Here is a 20,929-nt window from a genome sequence, read left to right as displayed (position 1 = left end):
AATTACTACAATAATAAAGTTTCCTTTGTTATACCGAATACATATTAAAAATTAGTGGTCAAACTTTCCAAATTTACATATGGTATGTTCCTAAACTTCAAGAATCTACTATTTTTTCCGATATCATAAAGGACACTTTTTTTATCGTAGTAAACATTTTACATGAATGGTCCTGGAACAGACCAGAAGATTCTTTCATGGTATAATTATTACAATGTTTTCTGTTCTATCAAATCAAAATATATTTTTTGTGTATTGGTATGTCCCCGTACTGCAAGAATCTACTACTTTTTACTACGATAACGAATTTTCCTTTATGTTATCGAAGAAAATAGTAAATCGAGTAGATTCTTGCAGTTCGGGAACAGACCATATGTGTGTGTATTGTTTTGAATACTAAATATAAGTTATTTGTTTTTAGTTTCTTGATTATCTTTATTTAATTATTATTTATTAAGTATTAAGTGTTTCACTAAAATTATTAGAATAATATTAATTGTTGTTGTTTCTTAAGTATTAGTTATTAAAATTATTATTATTAGAATAACGTTGATTGTTGAATGTTGTTGTTATTGTTGTTGCTCAAGTTCCTTCACTTGTTGGTGCCGCTTGTTTTAAGTTTGAGTTTCGATGGAAGACTACCGAGTTTTAGTTTTGTCTTTCATTTCATGGTGGTGCTTTTTTCAAAATGTGTCGACGATGCACTTACAGTCATTTATTGTGGGAAAATGCTAACCAAGCATTTCTCAGCGACGAATATTTATTTCGGTAACTTATATTTCGCCTGAAATAAATAAGTCTGTTATGGATGAAAAAAAAAAAACACTATTTAGGGAATAAATTGAAACCTTTCATACATGTTTTACGTATTCAGTAATGTCTTGAAAAAAAAAAAAAAACATCCCGTGGGGTATTTATACCCTTCACCACACTGTGGTACAGGGTATTATGTCTTTGTGCATATGTTTGTAACAGACAAAAGGCAACGAGATAGACACATGGTTCCTATTGAGAATATGCAAAGAATCACTTTCTAAGTCGATTTATGCATGTCCGTCCGTCTGTCCATGTTAAATTGTAAACAAAGTACAGGTCGCATTTATGATCCGAATTGGATGAAATTTGGCATAGGTCACTTATTCCGCCCAAGGACGAACCCTATTGAAATTGGGAAAAATCGGTTCAGATTTAGATATAGCTCCCATATATATATTTAACCGATTTAATGTCTAATCATTTAGGTTTAGAATGATGTCTGCCAAGTTTCGTAAAAATCGGTCCAGATTTAGATATATCTCCCATATACAGTTTCGTCCGATTTCATGTAAATGGTGCCACAATGTCTTTATATATCTTTCGATTTGCACGAAATTTGGCATAACGTATTGAATTAAGCCCAGATTTAGATATAGCTCCCATATATGGTTTCGTCCGATTTCATGTAAATGGTGCCCCAAAGTCCCTATATATCTTTCGATTTGCTCGAAATTTGGCAGAGCGTTCTGTATTAGGTGCAGAATGATGTGTGCTGAGTTTGGTGAAAATCGGTTCAGATTTAGATATAGCTCCCATATATATTTTCGTGCGATTTAATGTAAATTGTCCCCCAAAGTCCCTATATATCTTTCGATATGCATGAAATTTAGCATATCGTATTCAATTAATCATGTGTGCTAAGTTTCGTGAAAATCGGTTCAGATTTAGATATAGCTCCCATATACATTTTCGTCCAATTTAAGTTGAATGGTATACCAAAGTATCTTAATATCTTTCGGTTTGCACGAAATTTGGCACAGCGTAATGAATTAGGTCTAGAATGATGAGTGTTAAATTTCCTGAAATCGTTGAAATCGGTTCAGATTTAGATGTAGCTTCTACATCTGACCAAATGAAAAAAAATAGTATAGGTTGCAGAATGACATGTTTATGGATCCAATTTCATTTTGATGGTCCTTTTAAAATGCGTCTGTTAGGATTCATCTGTTGAATATACCCAAAGTGGTGAAGGGTATTATATAGTCGGCCCGTCCGACTTTTCTACTTTCCTTACTGGTTTTATTTTATATTTGACAGAAGAAGCCACTACCTGCAGAGTTGCTTTTGTGTTACTCATTTCAATATATCCTACCTTGAATAATTGTGTCATTGTAGCAAATTCTTTAATGTTGGTCCCAGGATCAATCTCATTGATTTAGATATAGCTTTCATAAAGACCAAAGTTCCAGTATTCGTCCGATTGATATGAAATTTCTGACAATTGAGCTTATATCGTCCCAATCGATTCATATTTAAATATAGTTCCCAATGTTTTTTTCGGATTGAGACGAAATTTGGCACAGCTTATTGAATTGACTCTAGAATGAAGTGTAATAAGTTTTTTTAAAATAAAAAATAAAACGAAGATTGGAGTTGAAGCGAGGAGGCAAAACCCTCAAATTTCACCAAGGTCGCTTGTGAGGAAGCTCAAAGAAAAGTGTGGTGTTAAAGTTGGTCACGAAATAATACGACAGACTATATTAAAAAACTATGGCATAATTATGGAATGTAGTCTCATTTAAGAAATGACAATCCTTTCTAATTTGTAACCCATCAGTATATTTCAAATAATATGAAAAATAAATTTCATAAAATGGTGTACATGTCGATTGGTAGATTTTTTAACAAATTAAAAATTTAATTTTTATAAAGTTTTTATGTACACATTTTATCATGGACAAATCTTTATATAATTGCATATAAATAAGCACGCTATGAACAGACATAAATATATTTTGATGGGGACTTGTGGTCAATAAAGGTCTATACACTAAAAATCCTTATTAATTAATGCACATACTTCTCAAGAGCCTTAAAAAATTAAACAATATTAATAATTGGGTAATTTTTGCAACATAGCGATCGTAAGCAGAAGACACATATAGGTGATTGTGGCTTTTTTATAACTGCGGCAAAGTTTTGAATACGCCTTTGGGCTGGCGACTGTAATCCTATAGAAAATTTGTGGGTTTAGTTGAAAAAATGTGGCTTTACAGCAACCAAAAAATATAAAAGCATTGAAAACTGCAATATTGGATGAGTGGAACAACATATCGAGAATTATGACTTGCAAAAGTTAACGGAATCGATGAAAAACATGTACAATGTGCGGTAGATTCAAAGGGTGGCCATAAAGAAGTACGAAGATGTGTGCTCAATAATATTATACAGTATTTTTGACTTACCTTCACAAACAATACTTAAATTGTATAGTGCAGGTATGTTAAAAGTGCAGATATCTCAAAAGCATAAAATTGGAGGAAAAACGATATAAATACTTAATTTTTGTATTTTTTTGGCGCTCCAGAGACCGCAATTATGGTCCGAACATCGAGAAATTTAACATGGAGAAGGGGATGGGGCCAAAGAATAAGCATGTCTGTTTTGATAAAGATCGGTCATTATTTAGCGGATCAAATGGACCCTGACTTAATTGCACTTAAATATTTATAGGTGCTTACGTATTCATATATTAGAGGGCAGAAATATAGCGCTGGCCAATGAAGACCCCTATTGTTTTTGGTAAAGGTCGGATAATATTTAGGGGATGAAATGGACCAAATACTTAATTTTTTATTTTTTTTTCTGGTCGCTCCAGAGACCGCAATTATGGTCCGAACATCGAGAAATTTAACATGGAGAAGAGGATGGGGCCAAAGAATAAGCAATAAATACTTAATTTTTGTATTTTTTCTTGGCGCTCCAGAGACCGCAATTATTGTCCGAACATCGAGAAATTTAACATGGAGAAGGGGATGCGGCCAAAGAATAAGCATGTCTGTTTTGATAAAGATTGGTCATTATTTAGCGGATCAAATGGACCCTGACTTAATTGCACTTAAATATTTATAGGTGCTTACGTATTCATATATTAGAGGGCAGAAATATAGCGCTGGCCAATGAAGACCCCTATTGTTTTTGGTAAAGGTCGGATAATATTTAGGGGATGAAATGGACCAAATACTTAATTTTTTTATTTTTTTTCTGGTCGCTCCAGAGACCCCAATTATGGTCCGAACATCGAGAAATTTAACATGGAGAAGAGGATGGGGCCAAAGAATAAGCATGTCTGTTTTGTTAAAGATCGGTCATTATTTAGCGGATCAAATGGACCCTGACTTTTGTGTGAAAATTTAAAAAAAAAAAATTGTATTCTATGGCGTATATATTTACTCCTGACGGACATAGAGCCGGATTTAAACTTAAATATTTATAGGTGCTTACGTATTCATATATTAGAGGGCAGAAATATAGCGCTGATCGCTTTAAAATTTTCTCAGAGGCTCCAGTTATGGTCAAGGACAACACCTATAATTTTAGGTGATGATCACAAAAAAAGTTACGTGGACCGAAAACATAATTTGTGGTCTTTTTTCGATCTATAGGCCACAAGCCGAACATTACAACACAACCCACGGTTAGAAGGGCTGTACTGAATATTGGGAATATTCGGAAAACATATCAGTAGTTCCGTTCCAGAACTCAAAAGAATCTACTAATTTTACATGTTTTTACTCGGAAATCGTTCCTGAACCCACAAAACTGGAATCAAATTTAAGAGAGCACAAAACCAAAAGGGCTTTCTCTTTGTAAACTTTTTACTCGAGAAATTTGGCCGAGTAAAAATGATAAACAGGAATGCCTACTTCTGATTGGCTGTTGTGTTGATTATGAAGTATTGCCCTTTAATTTTGTCATTTTTACTAGTTTTCCCTTCCAGAACATTTGGTATGCTTTTGAGCTCTGACAGCGATTTTGACAGTTTTCCCTTTTACTAGTTCTACTATGAAAAGAGAACTGGAACAGAACCAATGCGAAAACATCGTCATCTGGTTATTGAATCTATAAAACGTCTACCAGTTCATTTCTTTGATATGAAATGTAAATATCCCACATCCATTTGTTTAATCTATAGATGGCTCTGTATGATAGCAATGAACTGAGGCCGATTTTACACTGCATCAACCATTAGGCGGCTTTACATTTTTTAAATGTGCTTCCAAATAAATATTTCACATATAGATGGCCCTGCTTGGACAAAATTGACAAGAAACATGGAAATATATTTATTTTAAATCAAAATATTGTTTAAATTTCGGAAAATTTAACTTAAAAAAAATAATTAAATTAATTAAAAAAAAAATATATATATTTAAAAATTTAGGTAACATAAAAATCTCGAGCTCATCTGATATTTTTTTACTACTTTTCTTAAAATTTTTAAACACGGTCCATTCTATGCATGAGGGTATACAAAACAAAATTGTATATCCCCTTTTTTGACAGGCAATAACCTACATTCTGGAAGTCATTTTCAATAATCTAATAAAACTGATAAAAGTGATTTCAGAAACCAAGACAATTTCATATCACCTGTTGGAAGCGTGGTTGGGCAATTTAATAATTTATGATCGAAAATTTGTTAACAGCCTATAACCGTTTAACTTTCGTACAAATTATGTTGATTAGATTAATAATAAGGGCCGTCAAAATTTTCAATGAAATTTTCACATTATCTCTATATTGAGTTGATCATCTGATATAATACAAATTGGTTGTTCTCCTGAGACTATCACGATGTTAGCGATAAGAAGCCTGCTTAGTCGTTTTATCAAAGGTGTAATATAGTGTAGACAACAACAAAATAATAGCTCTCATATAATCTAGTGCAATTGTCTGAGTAAAATTTTGGATAGTAGGTGAGACAGAACAGCATTTTGAGAAATTCTTATCGGTCAGACCACCACCACAACAACAACACATTAATTTATGACATTTCTCATTTATGGATGGTCGTTTACACGTTGTTGTCCACGGCAACAAGTATTTTTGTGCCTTTGGAAGAAAACAAATAATAATGCTGATATTTTATTTACTTACATGGCACAGTGGTTGGAAATAGATGGCGGGGATTTTAAAAATATATATTTTTGGAAGGATTAACAGCGTCCCAAATGTGAATTTTTAAAAATATATATTATTCAAGGCACAACATATCAATAAGCGTGGATTTAAAAACATCGGGACAAACTAAGCCCAAAGCCTATTTTTTTTTTTTTAATATTTTTCCAGGACGAACAGAACCCCAGGTGGCGATTTTTAAAATTATTTTTCAAGGACAAACATAACTCAGATTTTTTAAAAAATATTTTTGAAGAACAAAGCCTGTATTTTTTGGGAGCAAAAAGAGTCTTGAGTATGCATTTAAAAAAAAAAAAAAATATTTTTTAGAAAGATTTTTATTGTGTGCGTTTTATAGAAAATATTTTTTAGAGCCTATGAGCTTCATAAGAATGGATTTTATAAAAAAAAATTGAGGTCATCTGGAGCCATATTTTTTAATTTTGATGATGATTTTTTGAAGGGCTTTAAGAGTTTTTAGCGTGGATTTTTGAAGAATTATGTTTAAAGTACTATCAGAGCCCTAAACAAGGGTATTTTTAAAATTACTTCCGAGGATCTATCAGAACCCTAAGCGTGGATTTTTAAAAATTATTTTTGAGGGACTATCGAAGCGTGGATATTGAAAAATTTATTTTTGAGGGACCATCGAAGTGTGGATTTTTTAAACTTTTATTTTTGAGGGACTATCGAAGAATGAATTATGAAAAATGTATTTTTGAGGGATTATCAGAGTTCGAAGCGAGGATTTTTTAAAAATTATTTTTGAGGACCTATCAGCTTCATAAGGTTGATTTTTTTTCAGGGGCAATCAGAGACCTAGTAGTGGATTTTTTTAATATGTTTGAGGACTTTCAGAACTCTAAGAGTGGATTTTTTTTAAAAATTATTTTGAAGGGACTATCAGAGCTCTAAGATTGGATTTTTTGAAAATTATGTTCGAGAAACTATCAGAGTCCTAAACGTTGATTATTTAAGAACTATTTTGGAGTCCTAAGAGTAAATATCCAGAGCGAGGATTTTTTTGAGGGGGCCCGAAGGGAGGATTAAAAAAAAATATTTTTGAGTGACTAAAGCGTGGATTTATTAAAAATTTTTCGAAGGTCCATTGAGAAATTACAAGAGGGTTCGAGGAACTATCAGAACATTTAGCGTGGGTATTTTCGAATTTATTTTTAGAGTAACTATCAGAGCCCTAAGCGTGGATTTTTTAAAAATTATTTTCAAGGAACAATCAGAGTTCTAAGCTTAGGGCTTAGAACTCTTTAAAAATTATTTTTGAGGGACTATCAGAGCCCTAAGCTTGGATATTTTAAACATTATTTTCGAAACATTAAACATTATTTTCGAGGGACTATCAGAGTCCTAAGGGTGGATATTTTAAAATTTATTTTTGACGAACCATCAGATCCGTAAGCGGGGATTTTTTCGCGGGACTAACATTGTTAAATTTTTTGAATATTATTTTCAATGCACTATTATATCCCCAAGCGTCGTTTCACCCTTCACCAGGGTATACAAATAGCCAAAAGGGAACGACATAGACACAGGGTTCCTTTTGAGAATATGCATAGCATCACTTTTTCAGTCGATTTATGCATGTCCATGTTAAGTTGTAAACAAAGTACTGGTCGCATTTATGATCCGAATTGGATGAAATTTGTCACAGTTCATTTGTTTCGCCCAAGGACAAACCCTATAGAAATTGGGAAAAATCAGTTCAGATTTAGATATAGCTCCCAAATATATTTTCGTCCGGTATATTCACCAAAGTCCCTATTTATCTTTCGATTTGGACGAAATTTGACATAGAGTACTGAACTGGTCCAGAGTGATGTGTGCAAATTTTCGTGAAAATCGGTTCAGATATAGCTCCCATGTATATTCCTGTCCTATTAAATGTAAATGGTGCACCAAAGTCCCAATATATCTTTCGATTTGCACGAAATTTGGCACAGCGTAATGAATTAGGTCTAGAATGATGTGTGTTAAGTTTCGTGAAAATCGGTTTAGATTCTGATATACCTCCCATATATATTTTGGTCCGATTTTAGGTAAATGGTGCTCCAAATTCCCTAAATATCTTTCTATTGGCACGAAATTTGGCACAGCGTACTAAATTAAGCCTAAAATGATGTGTGCAAAGTTTCGTGAAAATCGGTTTAGCTTTGTATATAGCTCCCATATATATTTTCGTCCGATTTAAGGGTAAATGGTGCACCAAAGTCCCTATATATCTTTAGATTTCCACGAAATTTGGCATTCGATACTGAATTAGGTCCAGAATGACGTGAGTTAAATTTCGAGAAAATCGGTTCAGATTTAGATATATCTTCTATATATAGTTTTGTCCGATTTGATAGAAATGGTGCACCAAAGTCCATATATATCTTTCGATTTGCGGAAAATTTAGCATAGTGTACTGAATTAAGTCTAGAATGACGTGTGTCAAGTTTCGAGAAAATCGGTTCAAATTTAGATATAGCTCCCATATATAGTTTCGACCGATCTTTTGAAAATGTCCATTCCTTTTGCACAAAATTTAGTATAGCGTACTGAATTAAGTGCGGAATGATGTGTGTTAAGTTTCGTGAAATCAGTTCAGGTTTAGATTTTTTAAAAATTATTTTTTAAAGGTCTTATTTTTTTTGAAGGGCTTTAGAAGCAATAATAAGGGGTTTTTAGATTATTTTTTAAATTATTGTGGGGTACATAACAACCCGGTAGTGTGGATTTAATAAAAGAAAAACATTTTCCTAAAAGTTTTTTATAATAATTTCGTGAAGATTCTATCCAGTTTTTATTCTACTCTTTCAACGTGTCTGGTGTCCGATCTTAAACACTGTGCCGCCAGACACAAACAGCCATTCAGTGTGGTCAGTCTGGAGATCGTTGTTGTTTTCATTTTGTTTTTTTTTTATTATTTTTCAATGTGAGTTGTTTGTTTGTTGTTTGCACGTCTGTCCTCTGCCTCCGGCCCAGTCTGTGACACTACCCAACGTCAGCTATGGAATGCAGGTCTCTTACAAAGTCGGCCGGTTTAGTATTCTTTTCAATATTCTGTAATCAGTTGAGTTTCGCATACCGTCCAGACTGGTTGTACAAGTGCAGATCAAGAACAACAAGTCCTAAATTAAAAAAAAGAAAAATAAAAAAATAGATCCTCAAAGCCCACGAACTTCTGAGTAGAACGAAAAAATAAAGAGAGTAATCAAAAGATATATTGAAATAATTTAAAAAAATAAGACAGAAAGAAAAAATGCCGGTTGATATTAAAAATGTGTTGGTGTGCGATGCCGTTGACAGTGCCTGTGTCGAGCTATTGCAAAAGAATGGCATTAATGTAAATTTCGTTTTTTTTTCGTCTTAATTTATTTATATTTTGATGATTATTAAAATTTTTACTTGTTGATATTGTTGTGGTTTTCATTGAAATTTTATTTTGAATTAATTATTTGTTTTTTCGTCCAGGTTGCTTACAAATTGAAATTGCCGGTTGATGAACTGTGCAATGAAGTCAAAGTAAGTATTTGTTATAATTTAAGATGATTATTTTTTTATATGTGTATATTAGGGTGTACCAAATTTGATGTACACAAATTTTTAATTTATTTTATTTGTTAAAATCGCAGTTTAATTTGGCACTCCAATATATGGTGGGAATCCAAAATACCTAAAATCGATCAGGACTTTTTTGAGGGCAATATCAGATACTCAACAAACTGATACTTTTTGGAAGGCAAATTTGACACCCAATGATATTCCAAAATATCAAGGTAGAGCCATTTCTATTGGAAAACATTCCCTAAAATACCGAATAATTGGGTTCTCTAGTCCGATACTTTTACTTTATATTGATGGTACGGAAATTTTCTTCCTAATGAAAACTAAAAATATTAAATTACAGTCAATTTGATTGGAAAACTTGCCCACGCCCTAAACATACCTGAATTTGGAAGGTATAGTGAAATGGCGACAACACCGAAAGATTGGCAAATGTTCATAATTATACCATACACAGCTTTGTTGTTAAATGGTTTTATATCTTTGTGTGGCCCCAAGTGTTTGTAACACCGCGAAATTATTGGTCCTAGACCCGATCGTAATATCCCGACTAGCTGAATCGATATGAGTGTTTGACCGCCCTTCTGTCCACTATAGTCCACATTTATATGCCAATCGCCACGAAAATTTGAATGTAGGACGGGTTCTGGTCAAACACGACCCCTATTGTTTTTGGCTAAGATCGGTTAATATTTGGGGGATGAAATTGACTAAAAATTTATTTTGTGTTTTTGTCTGCTGTCGCTCTAGAGGCCACAATTATGACACGAACATCACGAAATTTTACACAGAGAAAGGAATTTGACCATATAATAAAAACCAGTAAGGAAAGTAGTAAAGTCGGACTGGGCAGACTATAGGATACCCTTCACCACTTTGGGTACATTCTACATTTGTATCCTAACAGACGTCCGTCGCGTTTTTTTATATATCTATATTTGAACCGATTTTAACGAAACTTAACACACGTCATCCTAGACTTAATTCAGTACGCTATGACAAACTTCGTGCAAATCGAATGATTTTCACAGACTTTGGTGCACCTATTACCTGAAATCTGATGAAAATATATAAGTGAGCTATATCTAAATCTGAACTGATTTTAACGAAACTTTGCAAATATGATTCTAGACTTAATTCAGTGCGATATGCCAAAATTCATGCAAAAGAAAATATTTCCACGGACTTTGGTGCACCATTTACCCAAAATCGGGCGAAAGTATATATGGGAGCTATATCTAAATCTTAACCGATTTTCATGAAACTTAGCACACATTATTATAGACGCAATTCAGTACTATATGTCAAATTTCGTGCAAATCGAAAGATGCATAGGGTCTTTGGTGCACCAATTACCTTAAATCGGACGAATATATATATATATATATATATGGGAACTATATCTAAATCTGAACCGATTTTCACGAAACGTTGCACACATCATTCTAGACTTAATTCAGTACGCTACGCCAAAATTCGTGCAAGTCAAAAGATTTCCATGGACTTTAGTGGACTATTTACCAAAAATCGGGCGAAACTATATATGGGACATATATCTAAATCTGAACCGATTTTCACGAAATTTTGCACACATAATTCTAGATCTTATTCATTACGCTGTGCCAAATTTCGTGCAAATCGATAGATATACAGGCACTTTGGTACACCATTTTCCTTAAATGGAACGAAAATATATATGGGACCTATATCTAAATCTGAACCGATTTTTCCCCATTTCAATAGGGTTCGTCCTTGGGCCAAACAAATGAGCTGTGCCAAATTTCATCCAATTCGGATCATAAATGCGACCTTTACCTTCTTTGCAATTTAACGTGGACAGACAGACGGACATGCATAAATCGACTTAGAAAGTGAAGGAACCATGGGTCTATCTCGATTATTTTTGCCTGTTACACTAACTATTCTGATATTGATTAGAATAGGAAGCAGCATGAGGTTCCAGTTATGGTCAAGGACGACGCCTATAATTTTCGGTGATAATCAGATGATTTTTCCGGTATAACATAGACCGAAAAATTTATTTTTGTCAGAGTATCTAATTACTCTAGACGCCGTAATTATCAAGCCAATCATAACAAAATTTCCATCCGATCAACTAATTCGATAAATATTTTGCGGGTCATATGAACCAAAATTTAAATATTTTTGGATTAAATTTTTATTCCGGGAAAACATGATTCGAAAAAATGCAGTCGGGGAGCTGGTGACATCTAATCGGAAAAGAGAGTGCAAATCTAGCGAAATATTATGCAGGCTCGGAATATACAGCTTAGAGTTTGATGGTAGTTGTGTAGGGTATCATACTATACTGCTCCGGTCACTCGTTTTTGTTATGGAGATTTTCTATCTATACAATCAGAACTCAAAATATCCGATTAGAGCTAATTTGTTTGAAGAAAAGTGCACAAGATCTCCAAAAACACCAACATTTTGCAGGATCTTTATATGGTTGCAACGCAAAAGAGAAGATTAATGTTTTAAATTTTTGTAGCAAGATTTACTACCTAATAGAGAACCTGAAATATGATATCACAGCCATTTCGGTAAGAAAAATCGACAAAAATCCTCAAATGATATGACCCTTGGAACATACATCCTATGAATACTACAATAGTATATTTTCAAATCGAAGGCGCTGTAAAATGGCATTAAGGGTTCTTGGAGGGTGAAACATGTATTTGCAGAAAAATTTCAACAGAGGGTCATGTTTTGGTATAGACTTATTTAAAGGACCCACATCTTTGTTGGCGTTTTTAAATTTATAGCCATATTTACGAAATGAAGGGGGCTGTAATTTTGCATTAAAAGTTCTTGGAGGTTGGAAAAATATATTTGCAAAAAATTGACAATAAAGATCCCTGTTTTGGTAAGCCCTGTTTAAATATTTTCGTGATTTTTTAAGGAATGAAAATTACTTTCGTTCGGAGAGAGACATATATTTGTATAAAATGATCAATATAGGACTAAATTTGTGTATAACACCCACATGTCGGTATCGTGCCATTTTCTGTATTTTGCTAGTCCTAGGCACATTTTCTAACCATATCATAGCCTTCCGGAATTTTAAAATGAATATAATCAATATAGGTCCACATTTTAACCTAGCTGCCATATAAAGGTTTTCCACCATCTTAGGTGCATATATTAATGGAAGTTCGAAACGAAATGTTGGCATAGCTGTCATATAGAGGTCCCGCCCCTTTGTTGTAATGGGGACCTTCCAAACGAAGAAAAAAAGGTATTTTTAGAGTTATTGGCTTATTTTCCAATCAAAAGAGTCCGTAATTTGGTATTCCGATTTCTCCAGAATATGTTCGACCCGATCAATTTTGAACTAAAGTTGCTGTTATTTGTCATTCTGGTTTATTTGAGGCCAAGAAAATCATTACAGATATTTTTTCAATAACGATTCATGTTTTTCATAGTCATCTTGTACATGCCCTGCACAATTTCAGACATTTCAATGTATGTTCCCATAAATATTTCTCAACATACCCACATCATGATGGAGGGTGTAAAATGTTACGGTCTAACAAAAAAAAATATTATTTCTTTCCAATTTATATAAAATGTTTCCGTGTTTTTGTTTTTCAGAATTATGATGCTGCCATTGTTAGATCCGATACGAAAATCACCCAACAAGTACTAGAAGCTGGGGCGGGTAGTTTAAAGGTTGTCGGTCGTGCTGGAGCCGGTGTGGATAATATCGATGTGCCAGCGGCCACCAAAAACAAAGTTATTGTTCTAAAGTAAGTATTAATTTTTTTTATTTCTCGATCAAAAAATTGAGCTGTGCTAAATTTTATCTGCTTCGAACTTGTTTCAAATTTTACATGCTTCTGATAGTCCTTCAAAAAATATTGTACAAACTTCAGATTCCGAAAGTTTTTTTTCGTTGACCCCAGTAATATTCTGTGATCTATAGTCCAAGCTTAACACTAACCAATACTAAAATTTGTAGACCCTCAAATATATTTAAGTATTTCTCCCATATCTCTCATCAATCCCGGAACGAATATTTACGCCATAATATGAAATTTTACACTCAAAAATCTTGGTTCAATTGAGCCGCTAATATTGATAAATCATTATCAACCAGTCATTCAAAGTAGTTCACCAGATCCTCAGCTCAGTGCAAATTCTTTTATGTTAGGCTTTTAGTAGTGTTGCCTATATTGACCAGAAAAACAGACAAACATAAAGTTTTTAGTCCATTCGATCCCTAAAATATCATTCGATCACCATAGAAAACTAAATGTCGACGTGAAAGACAGAGGTGTTTACGATCCGCAACGAGCCGAGTCTTACTCGGCCAATGTCTGTCAACTCAGCCCATTGTGCATCATAAACGAAGCATCGTGTAAAATTCTATAGCAATCAAAGCGACATTTCTTATTCCATTTGACCCGCAAATTATTGTCAGATTTTCTTCGAAGTAGGCATGCTTATTCTTTGTCGCAATTTTGCATCAACTTCGTAATAAATATAAGTTATCAACATATGCCTGATGATCCGCTTAACCATCGGCGAAACGCGCTACTGGCTTTAATTTTCATTGAAAACTTCGATCATTCTGTTCGATTCGAAAGAGAAAAAAATTATTTTAAACATGTCGGCCAAATTTGCTGTTATCCTCCATCTTCGAACTTGATCTAAGTTTGGAATCAATATCACACTGTGAAAAATTAGAATGAAATCGGTTACTACCTTCGAGAGTCGGTCAGTCAGTCAGACGGACGGACATTTGTAAATAGACTGCAAATTGTCTGAAACTGAGTGGTCCAAAGAAACATGGGTATCAAAGTTTATATACCACCATTTGCCATATGACTGATGGTATAAAAAAAGTTTGTGGCTCTGTTAGTTCAGTATTTTTTGTGCATATCGGACACATTTTGAGTTCTTGGTGCATCATTTACTTAAAATCGGGAGAAAAAATATATGTGGGCTCTATCTAAATTTGAACCGATTTCAACAAAACTTTCCCCTTGCTAGGTTATATTAATTTCACTACGTTGTGCAAAATGTTGTGTCAATCGGCATAACGTTGGGTCTTTGGTGTACCATTTACAAAAAATTGGACGAAACTGTATATGGAAGCTATATCTAAATCGGAACCGATTCCTATAAAACTTGGTAAACATTAGGCAATATTAATTTCAGTACGTTGTGCAAAATTTTGTAGCAAACGGCCTAACTTTGGGTCTTTTGTGCACTTTGTACATAAAATCGGACGAAAATACATATAGGAGCTATATCTAAATCTGGCAAGTTCTTAAGGAAACTTAACACACAACATTCTAGACGTAATTCAGTACCCCATGCAAAATTTTCAAATCGAAAGATATATTTACAGCAAATCGGACGAAAATATATATATAGGAGCTATATCTAAATCTGAATCGATTTTTACGAAACTTAACACACATCATTCTAGACCTTATTCATTACGCTGTGCCAAATTTCGTGCAAATCGAAAGATATATAGGGAATTTGGTACACCATTTACCTAAAATCGGACGAGACCAATATCTTAATCTGAACGGATTTTCAGAAAATATAATACACAACATTCTAGACCTAATTCATTACGCTATGCCAAATTTCTTGCCAATCAAAAGTTATATATTGGTTTTGGTACACACATCGGAGGAAAATATATATGGAAAATATATCTAAATCTGGACAGATTTTCAGGAAATTTAACACATATCATTCTAGACTTACTTCAGTACACTATACCAAATTTCGTGCAAATCGAAAGATATATAAGGCCTTTGGTGCACTATTTACATTAAATCGGACGAAAATATATATCGGAGGTATATCTAAATCTGGAAATCAGAAAACGTAACACACATCTTTCTAGACCTAATTCATTACGCTGTGCCAAATTTCGTGCAAATCGAAAGATATATAGCTACTTTGGTACACTATTTACATTAAATCGGACGAAAATATATATGGGAGTTATATCTAGATCTGGACCGATGCTCAGGAAACAGGAAACACATATCATTCTAGACAAATATTGGGAGTTTGGTGCTTCATTTACATTAAATTGAACGAAACTACATATGATTGAGACAACATTTTGCACAGAGTACTGAATTACGACCAGATAGATGTTTGCGAAGTTTTGTTGGAATCGGTTCAGATTTAGATATAGCTACCATATATATTGTTTCGTCCGATTTCATGTGAATGATGCACCAAACTCCCAATCTTTGTCCGATTGGGACACAATTTTGCACAGCGCACTGAATCAGGTCTATACTTATGTATTCGAAGTTTTGTTGGAATCGGTTCAGATTTACATATAGCTCCCATATATAGTTTCGTCCGATTTTATGTGAATGATGCACCAAACTCCCAATATTTGTCCGATTGAGACAAAATGTTGCACAGAGTACTGAATTAAGTCCAGATTGATGTCTGCGAAGCTTTGTGAAAATCGGCTCAGATTTAGATATAGCTCCCATATATAAATTTGTCCGATTTCTTCAATTTTTTTTTAAATCCACTCTTATTACTCTGTTCCTTAAAAAAATCGACGCTTTGGCTTAAGAGGCCTTTAAATAATTATTTATCTTATAGTTCTTAATTGTTTTTTTTTTCTTAAAGATCCAAGTTTATAGTATTGTCCCTCAAAAAAACTATTTACTTCGACGCCTTTGGTTCCACGCGAATAATGAGTGCCACTTTTGATGCTAATAGTCCTTCAAAATAATATTCGTACAATATCCACACATATGGATCTGATAATCCTTCTAAAAATGTTCACCAAAATTATGGAATAATGAGGGGTTCCGTTCGGATCGTTCGTATCGGATATACCTTAAAAGTTGGCCGAATATTGACCGTTAATGTTTGTGAGATTTTCTACCCGACGATAATCCAAAATATAAAATTTTTTATTAAAATCATGCTCAAACTGTCAAGAATACCGACATTTGGGAGGTACCCTTATACGAACATTTGGCAGCAGATTGGTTGCCCAATTAAAACCCAATATATAAAATTACAATCAATTCCAATATAATGTCCTCAAAACCGAATTATGGGGGGTAATTTTGCAAATACCGCAAAAGTAAACATCCTAACTTATTAAATAATTCCTCTTAATTTGATGACATTTCAAATATTACCCCGCATCGAGCAGTTGTTAACCTTTGACATACGTGTTTTCACCTACGTCTATTTGCCATAGGAAAGAGGGAAGGAAAATTAAAATTTTGTTTTCAAACACTCTCCTGGCAAGTGTAAAAGTAAATAGACAGCTGGCTAAAAGCTTCAGCTCCAAGTTGAGTAATTAACATAAGATATGTGTAAACTTATTGCTCAGAGACTGAGACTTATTTGCATAATTTTTTGTGTGTCTAGTCAAAATAATGAATACATTTTGCAAAATACCAAAAGAAAAATAAATCTTTTTTGAATTAAAATTTTACTTTTGCAACAATTTAATACCACCAAAAGCCTTTAATGATGTTTGCCACTTTTTTGATGTTTTTTTGGAAACAATTTCATTCTAACCCCAAAACTTGTTTTTGTTTTATGCTTCAAAATAGCACTCCTGGTGGCAATTCAATTTCTGCCTGTGAGCTGACCTGCATTGCCATTGGAACATTAGCACGTCCAGTTGTACCGGCTGTCCAAAGTATGAAAGAAGGCCGTTGGGATAGAAAATTGTATAGTGGCAGTGAATTGTATGGCAAAACATTGGCCGTGTTGGGACTGGGACGTATTGGACGTGAGGTGGCCGTACGCATGAAGGCATGGGGCATGAGGGTAAGTTAAATAGTAATAATGTTTGTCATAATGTCTGGTAATTGTTTGCTATTTATTTGTGACCTAAATTTTTGTGTTTTTTGTTTCATTTTGTCACTTAGATTATTGGCTATGATCCCATTACCACCGAGGAAGAGGCCAAGGCAGCGGGTATTGAAAAAATGACATTGGATGAAATATGGCCATTGGCAGATTATATTACAGTGCACACACCATTGATACCGGCCACAAGAAGTGAGTATACAACAAAACAAAAAATTACTCCTAAGAGTTTAAAAAATTTATTAAAAAAATATTTTTTCCTGTAAAATTTAACATTTTTTTCAAATATTTTTTCTTTATAAGCATTTTTCCAAATATTTTCTCTTTATAAACATTTTTATCAAAATATTCTTCCGTTAAATATTTTTCTTGAAAACGCCAACCCTATGGGTCTTCCGAAAAATATTTTCTTTGAAAAATATTTCTTTAAAAAATCCACGCCTATGGGTCTTCCGAAAAATATTTTCTTTGAAAAATATTTCTTTAAAAAATCCACGCCTATGGGTCTTCCGAAAAATATTTTCTTTGAAAAATCCACGCCTATGGGTCTTCCGAAAAATATTTTCTTTGAAAAATTTATTTATCCACGCCTATGGGTCTTCCGAAAAATATTTTCTTTGAAATATATTTCTTTAAAAAATCCACGCCTATGGGTCTTCCGAAAAATATTTTCTTTGAAATATATTTCTTTAAAAAATCCACGCCTATGGGTCTTCCGAAAAATATTTTCTTTGAAATATATTTCTTTAAAAAATCCACGCCTATGGGTCTTCCGAAAAATATTTTCTTTGAAATATATTTCTTTAAAAAATCCACGCCTATGGGTCTTCCGAAAAATATTTTCTTTGAAAAATATTTCTTTAAAAAATCCACGCCTATGGGTCTTCCGAAAAATATTTTCTTTGAAAAATATTTCTTTAAAAAATCCACGCCTATGGGTCTTCCGAAAAATATTTTCTTTAAAAAATCCACGCCTATGGGTCTTCTGAAAAATATTTCTTTAAAAAATCCACGCCTATGGGTCTTCCGAAAAATATTTTCTTTAAAAAATCCACGCCTATGGGTCTTCTGAAAAATATTTTCTTTGAAATATATTTCTTTAAAAAATCCACGCCTATGGATCTTCCGAAAAATATTTTCTTTGAAATATATTTCTTTAAAAAATCCACGCCTATGGGTCTTCCGAAAAAAATTTTCTGTGAACAATGTTTCTTCAAAAAATCCACGGCAATGGGTCTTCCGAAAAATATTTTCTTTGAAAGATATTTCTTTAACAAATCCACGCCTATGGGTCTTCTGAAAAATATTCCTTTTAAAAAATCCACGCCTATTGGTCTTCTGAAAAATATATATTTTTAAATATTTTTGTAAATTTCATTTCTAATTTATCTCCCATTTCCTCTCTCTCTCTTTCCATTACAGATCTCGTCTCTGCCGAATCCTTGGCTAAATGCAAAAAGGGCGTTAAAGTAGTCAATGTTGCCCGTGGCGGCATCGTTGATGAACAAGCTGTACTCGATGCCTTGGAGTCGGGCCAGTGTGGTGGTGCCGCCTTCGATGTTTACCCCGAAGAACCACCTAAATCTGAAGTAACCAAGAAATTGATACAACACCCCAAAGTAGTGGCTACGCCACATTTGGGCGCCAGTACAGCTGAGGCTCAGGTTCGTGTGGCTGTCGAAGTTGCCGAGCAATTTATTGCATTGACTGGCAAATCTCAAGTCTATACCAGCTATCCGGGTGTTATCAATCGTGAAGTATTGGCTAATTATCAGTAATCGTGGACATCATCATTACGTACTTGTTTATTTGTTTCGAATGGATGGTTGGATGAAAGGGCAGTCTGGGTGAGTGGTGTTCTGGGCGGTGTCGAATGATTATCTCCAGTAGTAACAACTGACCCCCAACAGAACATCGTTGGGGGTCCGTAAACAGACATTGATGACCTGCAAAACAAAATAGACATTGATTGCATCAGTTAATTTGCATTTATTTTCTTTTTTCGCCATTTTGTATTCCATTTCAGTTGTTTTGTTATCAGTTTTGTTGTTTACATAGATTCACACATTCATCGTACATACATATGCATATTTTGATATTCATGAAATTAAACTTACATACATATTCATATATTTTTTGTATAATTGAAAAACAATAAAATACAAATTATTAAAAACAAATCAATTAAAATAAAATGTTTTTTTTTTATTGAAGGGAGAGAAAAAATAATTTTTGAAAACAATTTAAAAAAAAGAAAAAATTGTTGAATTATTTTAAAATGGAACAATTGTGTTAAAATTACAACATATTGAGATCTAATAATGGTAGGGAATATAATGTTAAAAAAAAATAAAAATAAAAATAAATAATTAAAAAAATAACCTCATCGAAATTTGATAGTGGTTCGGAAATTATTAAACAAATATGTATCCACATTTAGAAGACTACGCGTTGAAGCCTTGATATAGATGCCCTAAATTCCCATAATACCGAATAATTGCAATCATAAACTTCCTATAAGAAACCAGTAAGGAAAGTAGTAAAGTCGGACTGGGCTGGGACTATATGATACCCTTCACCACTTTGGGTATATTCTACATATGTCACCAAACAGACGTCGCCTTTTCGAAGGACCATTGACATGAAATTGAACGGACTTAAATATGCTATCTTTATTTTAAGTTAACCGACTAACATCAATCCCAACACATGCCATTCTGCAACCTATTCTAAATTTTGTAAATAGATTTAAAGCAACTTTATACCCGATATTTGATATAAAATGTAATATCAATCCAAGGTGTATTAAATAAGGTGTAAGTGACAATCATATGATTTCTAAGTTTTTTCTTTATTGTTTGTGAATCTAATTGCCAAACACATTTTTGAAGTATTGTTTTCAAATATTAAAACTTTATAAACAAATGCGAAGATGAATGGTTTTTCGAACAAAGATTTTATTAATGGGAAGTGATCGTTTCTTAGCTTCCCAAAGAACAAAATTTAAAGGCATATCGCGGATCATTTCAAACACTTACAACAGGATATATATTTTATTCATGGGCTATATCATGAATTTGGGAATTTGTGGGAATTTTATTTTGACAAGAATTTAGATAAGAGAGATTTGTTGCGTAGGCGAAAATCTTAAATTGCAGCGAATTTTTGTCACTCACTTCTATTTCTTCAGGTTTAGAAAGCAATATGTAGAAATAATTTTGATTGTATACGACATTCGGTTGCATATCTTGCATTAGAATCTGTCGATGGTGAAGCTGTTTGTCAAGATCCGGCCAACCACCTCAATTTTTTATTTAGATGGATAGGTTCCAAGTGAAGTTGTTCCCAAGATCCTGACAATAAATATTTCGAAGGGCAGCTTTGGAAGCCGATTTTCGGGTAGTACGGACTTTTTTCTATTTTATTTTCTATTTTCGAAAGTGTATATAGAAGGTATTTGTAAATCTGAACGAATCTTTCTGCACCTAATTCAGTACACTATTGCCAAATTTCGTGCAAATCGAAAGGTATATAGGGACTTTGGAGCCACATTTACCTTAAATCGGACGAAAAT

The 20,929-nt window shown here is 33.4% G+C and overlaps 1 protein-coding gene across 1 annotated transcript; it reads left to right on the top strand.

The window, feature by feature from the left end:
- The first annotated feature begins 9,157 nt into the window (after positions 1 to 9,157).
- On the top strand, positions 9,158 to 19,133 carry LOC133335576 (D-3-phosphoglycerate dehydrogenase). The gene is made up of 6 exons (XM_061543885.1): positions 9,158 to 9,280; positions 9,409 to 9,459; positions 13,117 to 13,271; positions 17,094 to 17,313; positions 17,415 to 17,547; positions 18,778 to 19,133. Exons 1-6 carry the CDS (start codon positions 9,197 to 9,199, stop codon positions 19,131 to 19,133), a joined length of 999 nt encoding a protein of 332 aa, XP_061399869.1. The 5' UTR covers positions 9,158 to 9,196.
- The last annotated feature ends 1,796 nt before the right edge of the window (positions 19,134 to 20,929 follow it).

The sequence above is a fragment of the Musca vetustissima genome, unplaced genomic scaffold (assembly GCF_032173495.1).
Source record: "Musca vetustissima isolate MV318-11 ecotype Yass unplaced genomic scaffold, APGP_CSIRO_Mvet_v1 utg5813, whole genome shotgun sequence".
In the NCBI taxonomy this organism is placed as follows: Eukaryota; Metazoa; Arthropoda; class Insecta; order Diptera; family Muscidae; genus Musca; species Musca vetustissima.
This window is presented reverse-complemented; position numbering and strand designations above follow the sequence as displayed.

Bases quoted from the DNA above. Each gene is read 5' to 3' on its own strand.
- LOC133335576 (XM_061543885.1), top strand. From the start codon at position 9,197: ATGCCGGTTGATATTAAAAATGTGTTGGTGTGCGATGCCGTTGACAGT. The intron at 9,460-13,116 runs GTAAGTATTTGT...TTTGTTTTTCAG, and splicing joins AACTGTGCAATGAAGTCAAA to AATTATGATGCTGCCATTGT. The intron at 17,548-18,777 runs GTGAGTATACAA...TTTCCATTACAG, and splicing joins ATTGATACCGGCCACAAGAA to ATCTCGTCTCTGCCGAATCC.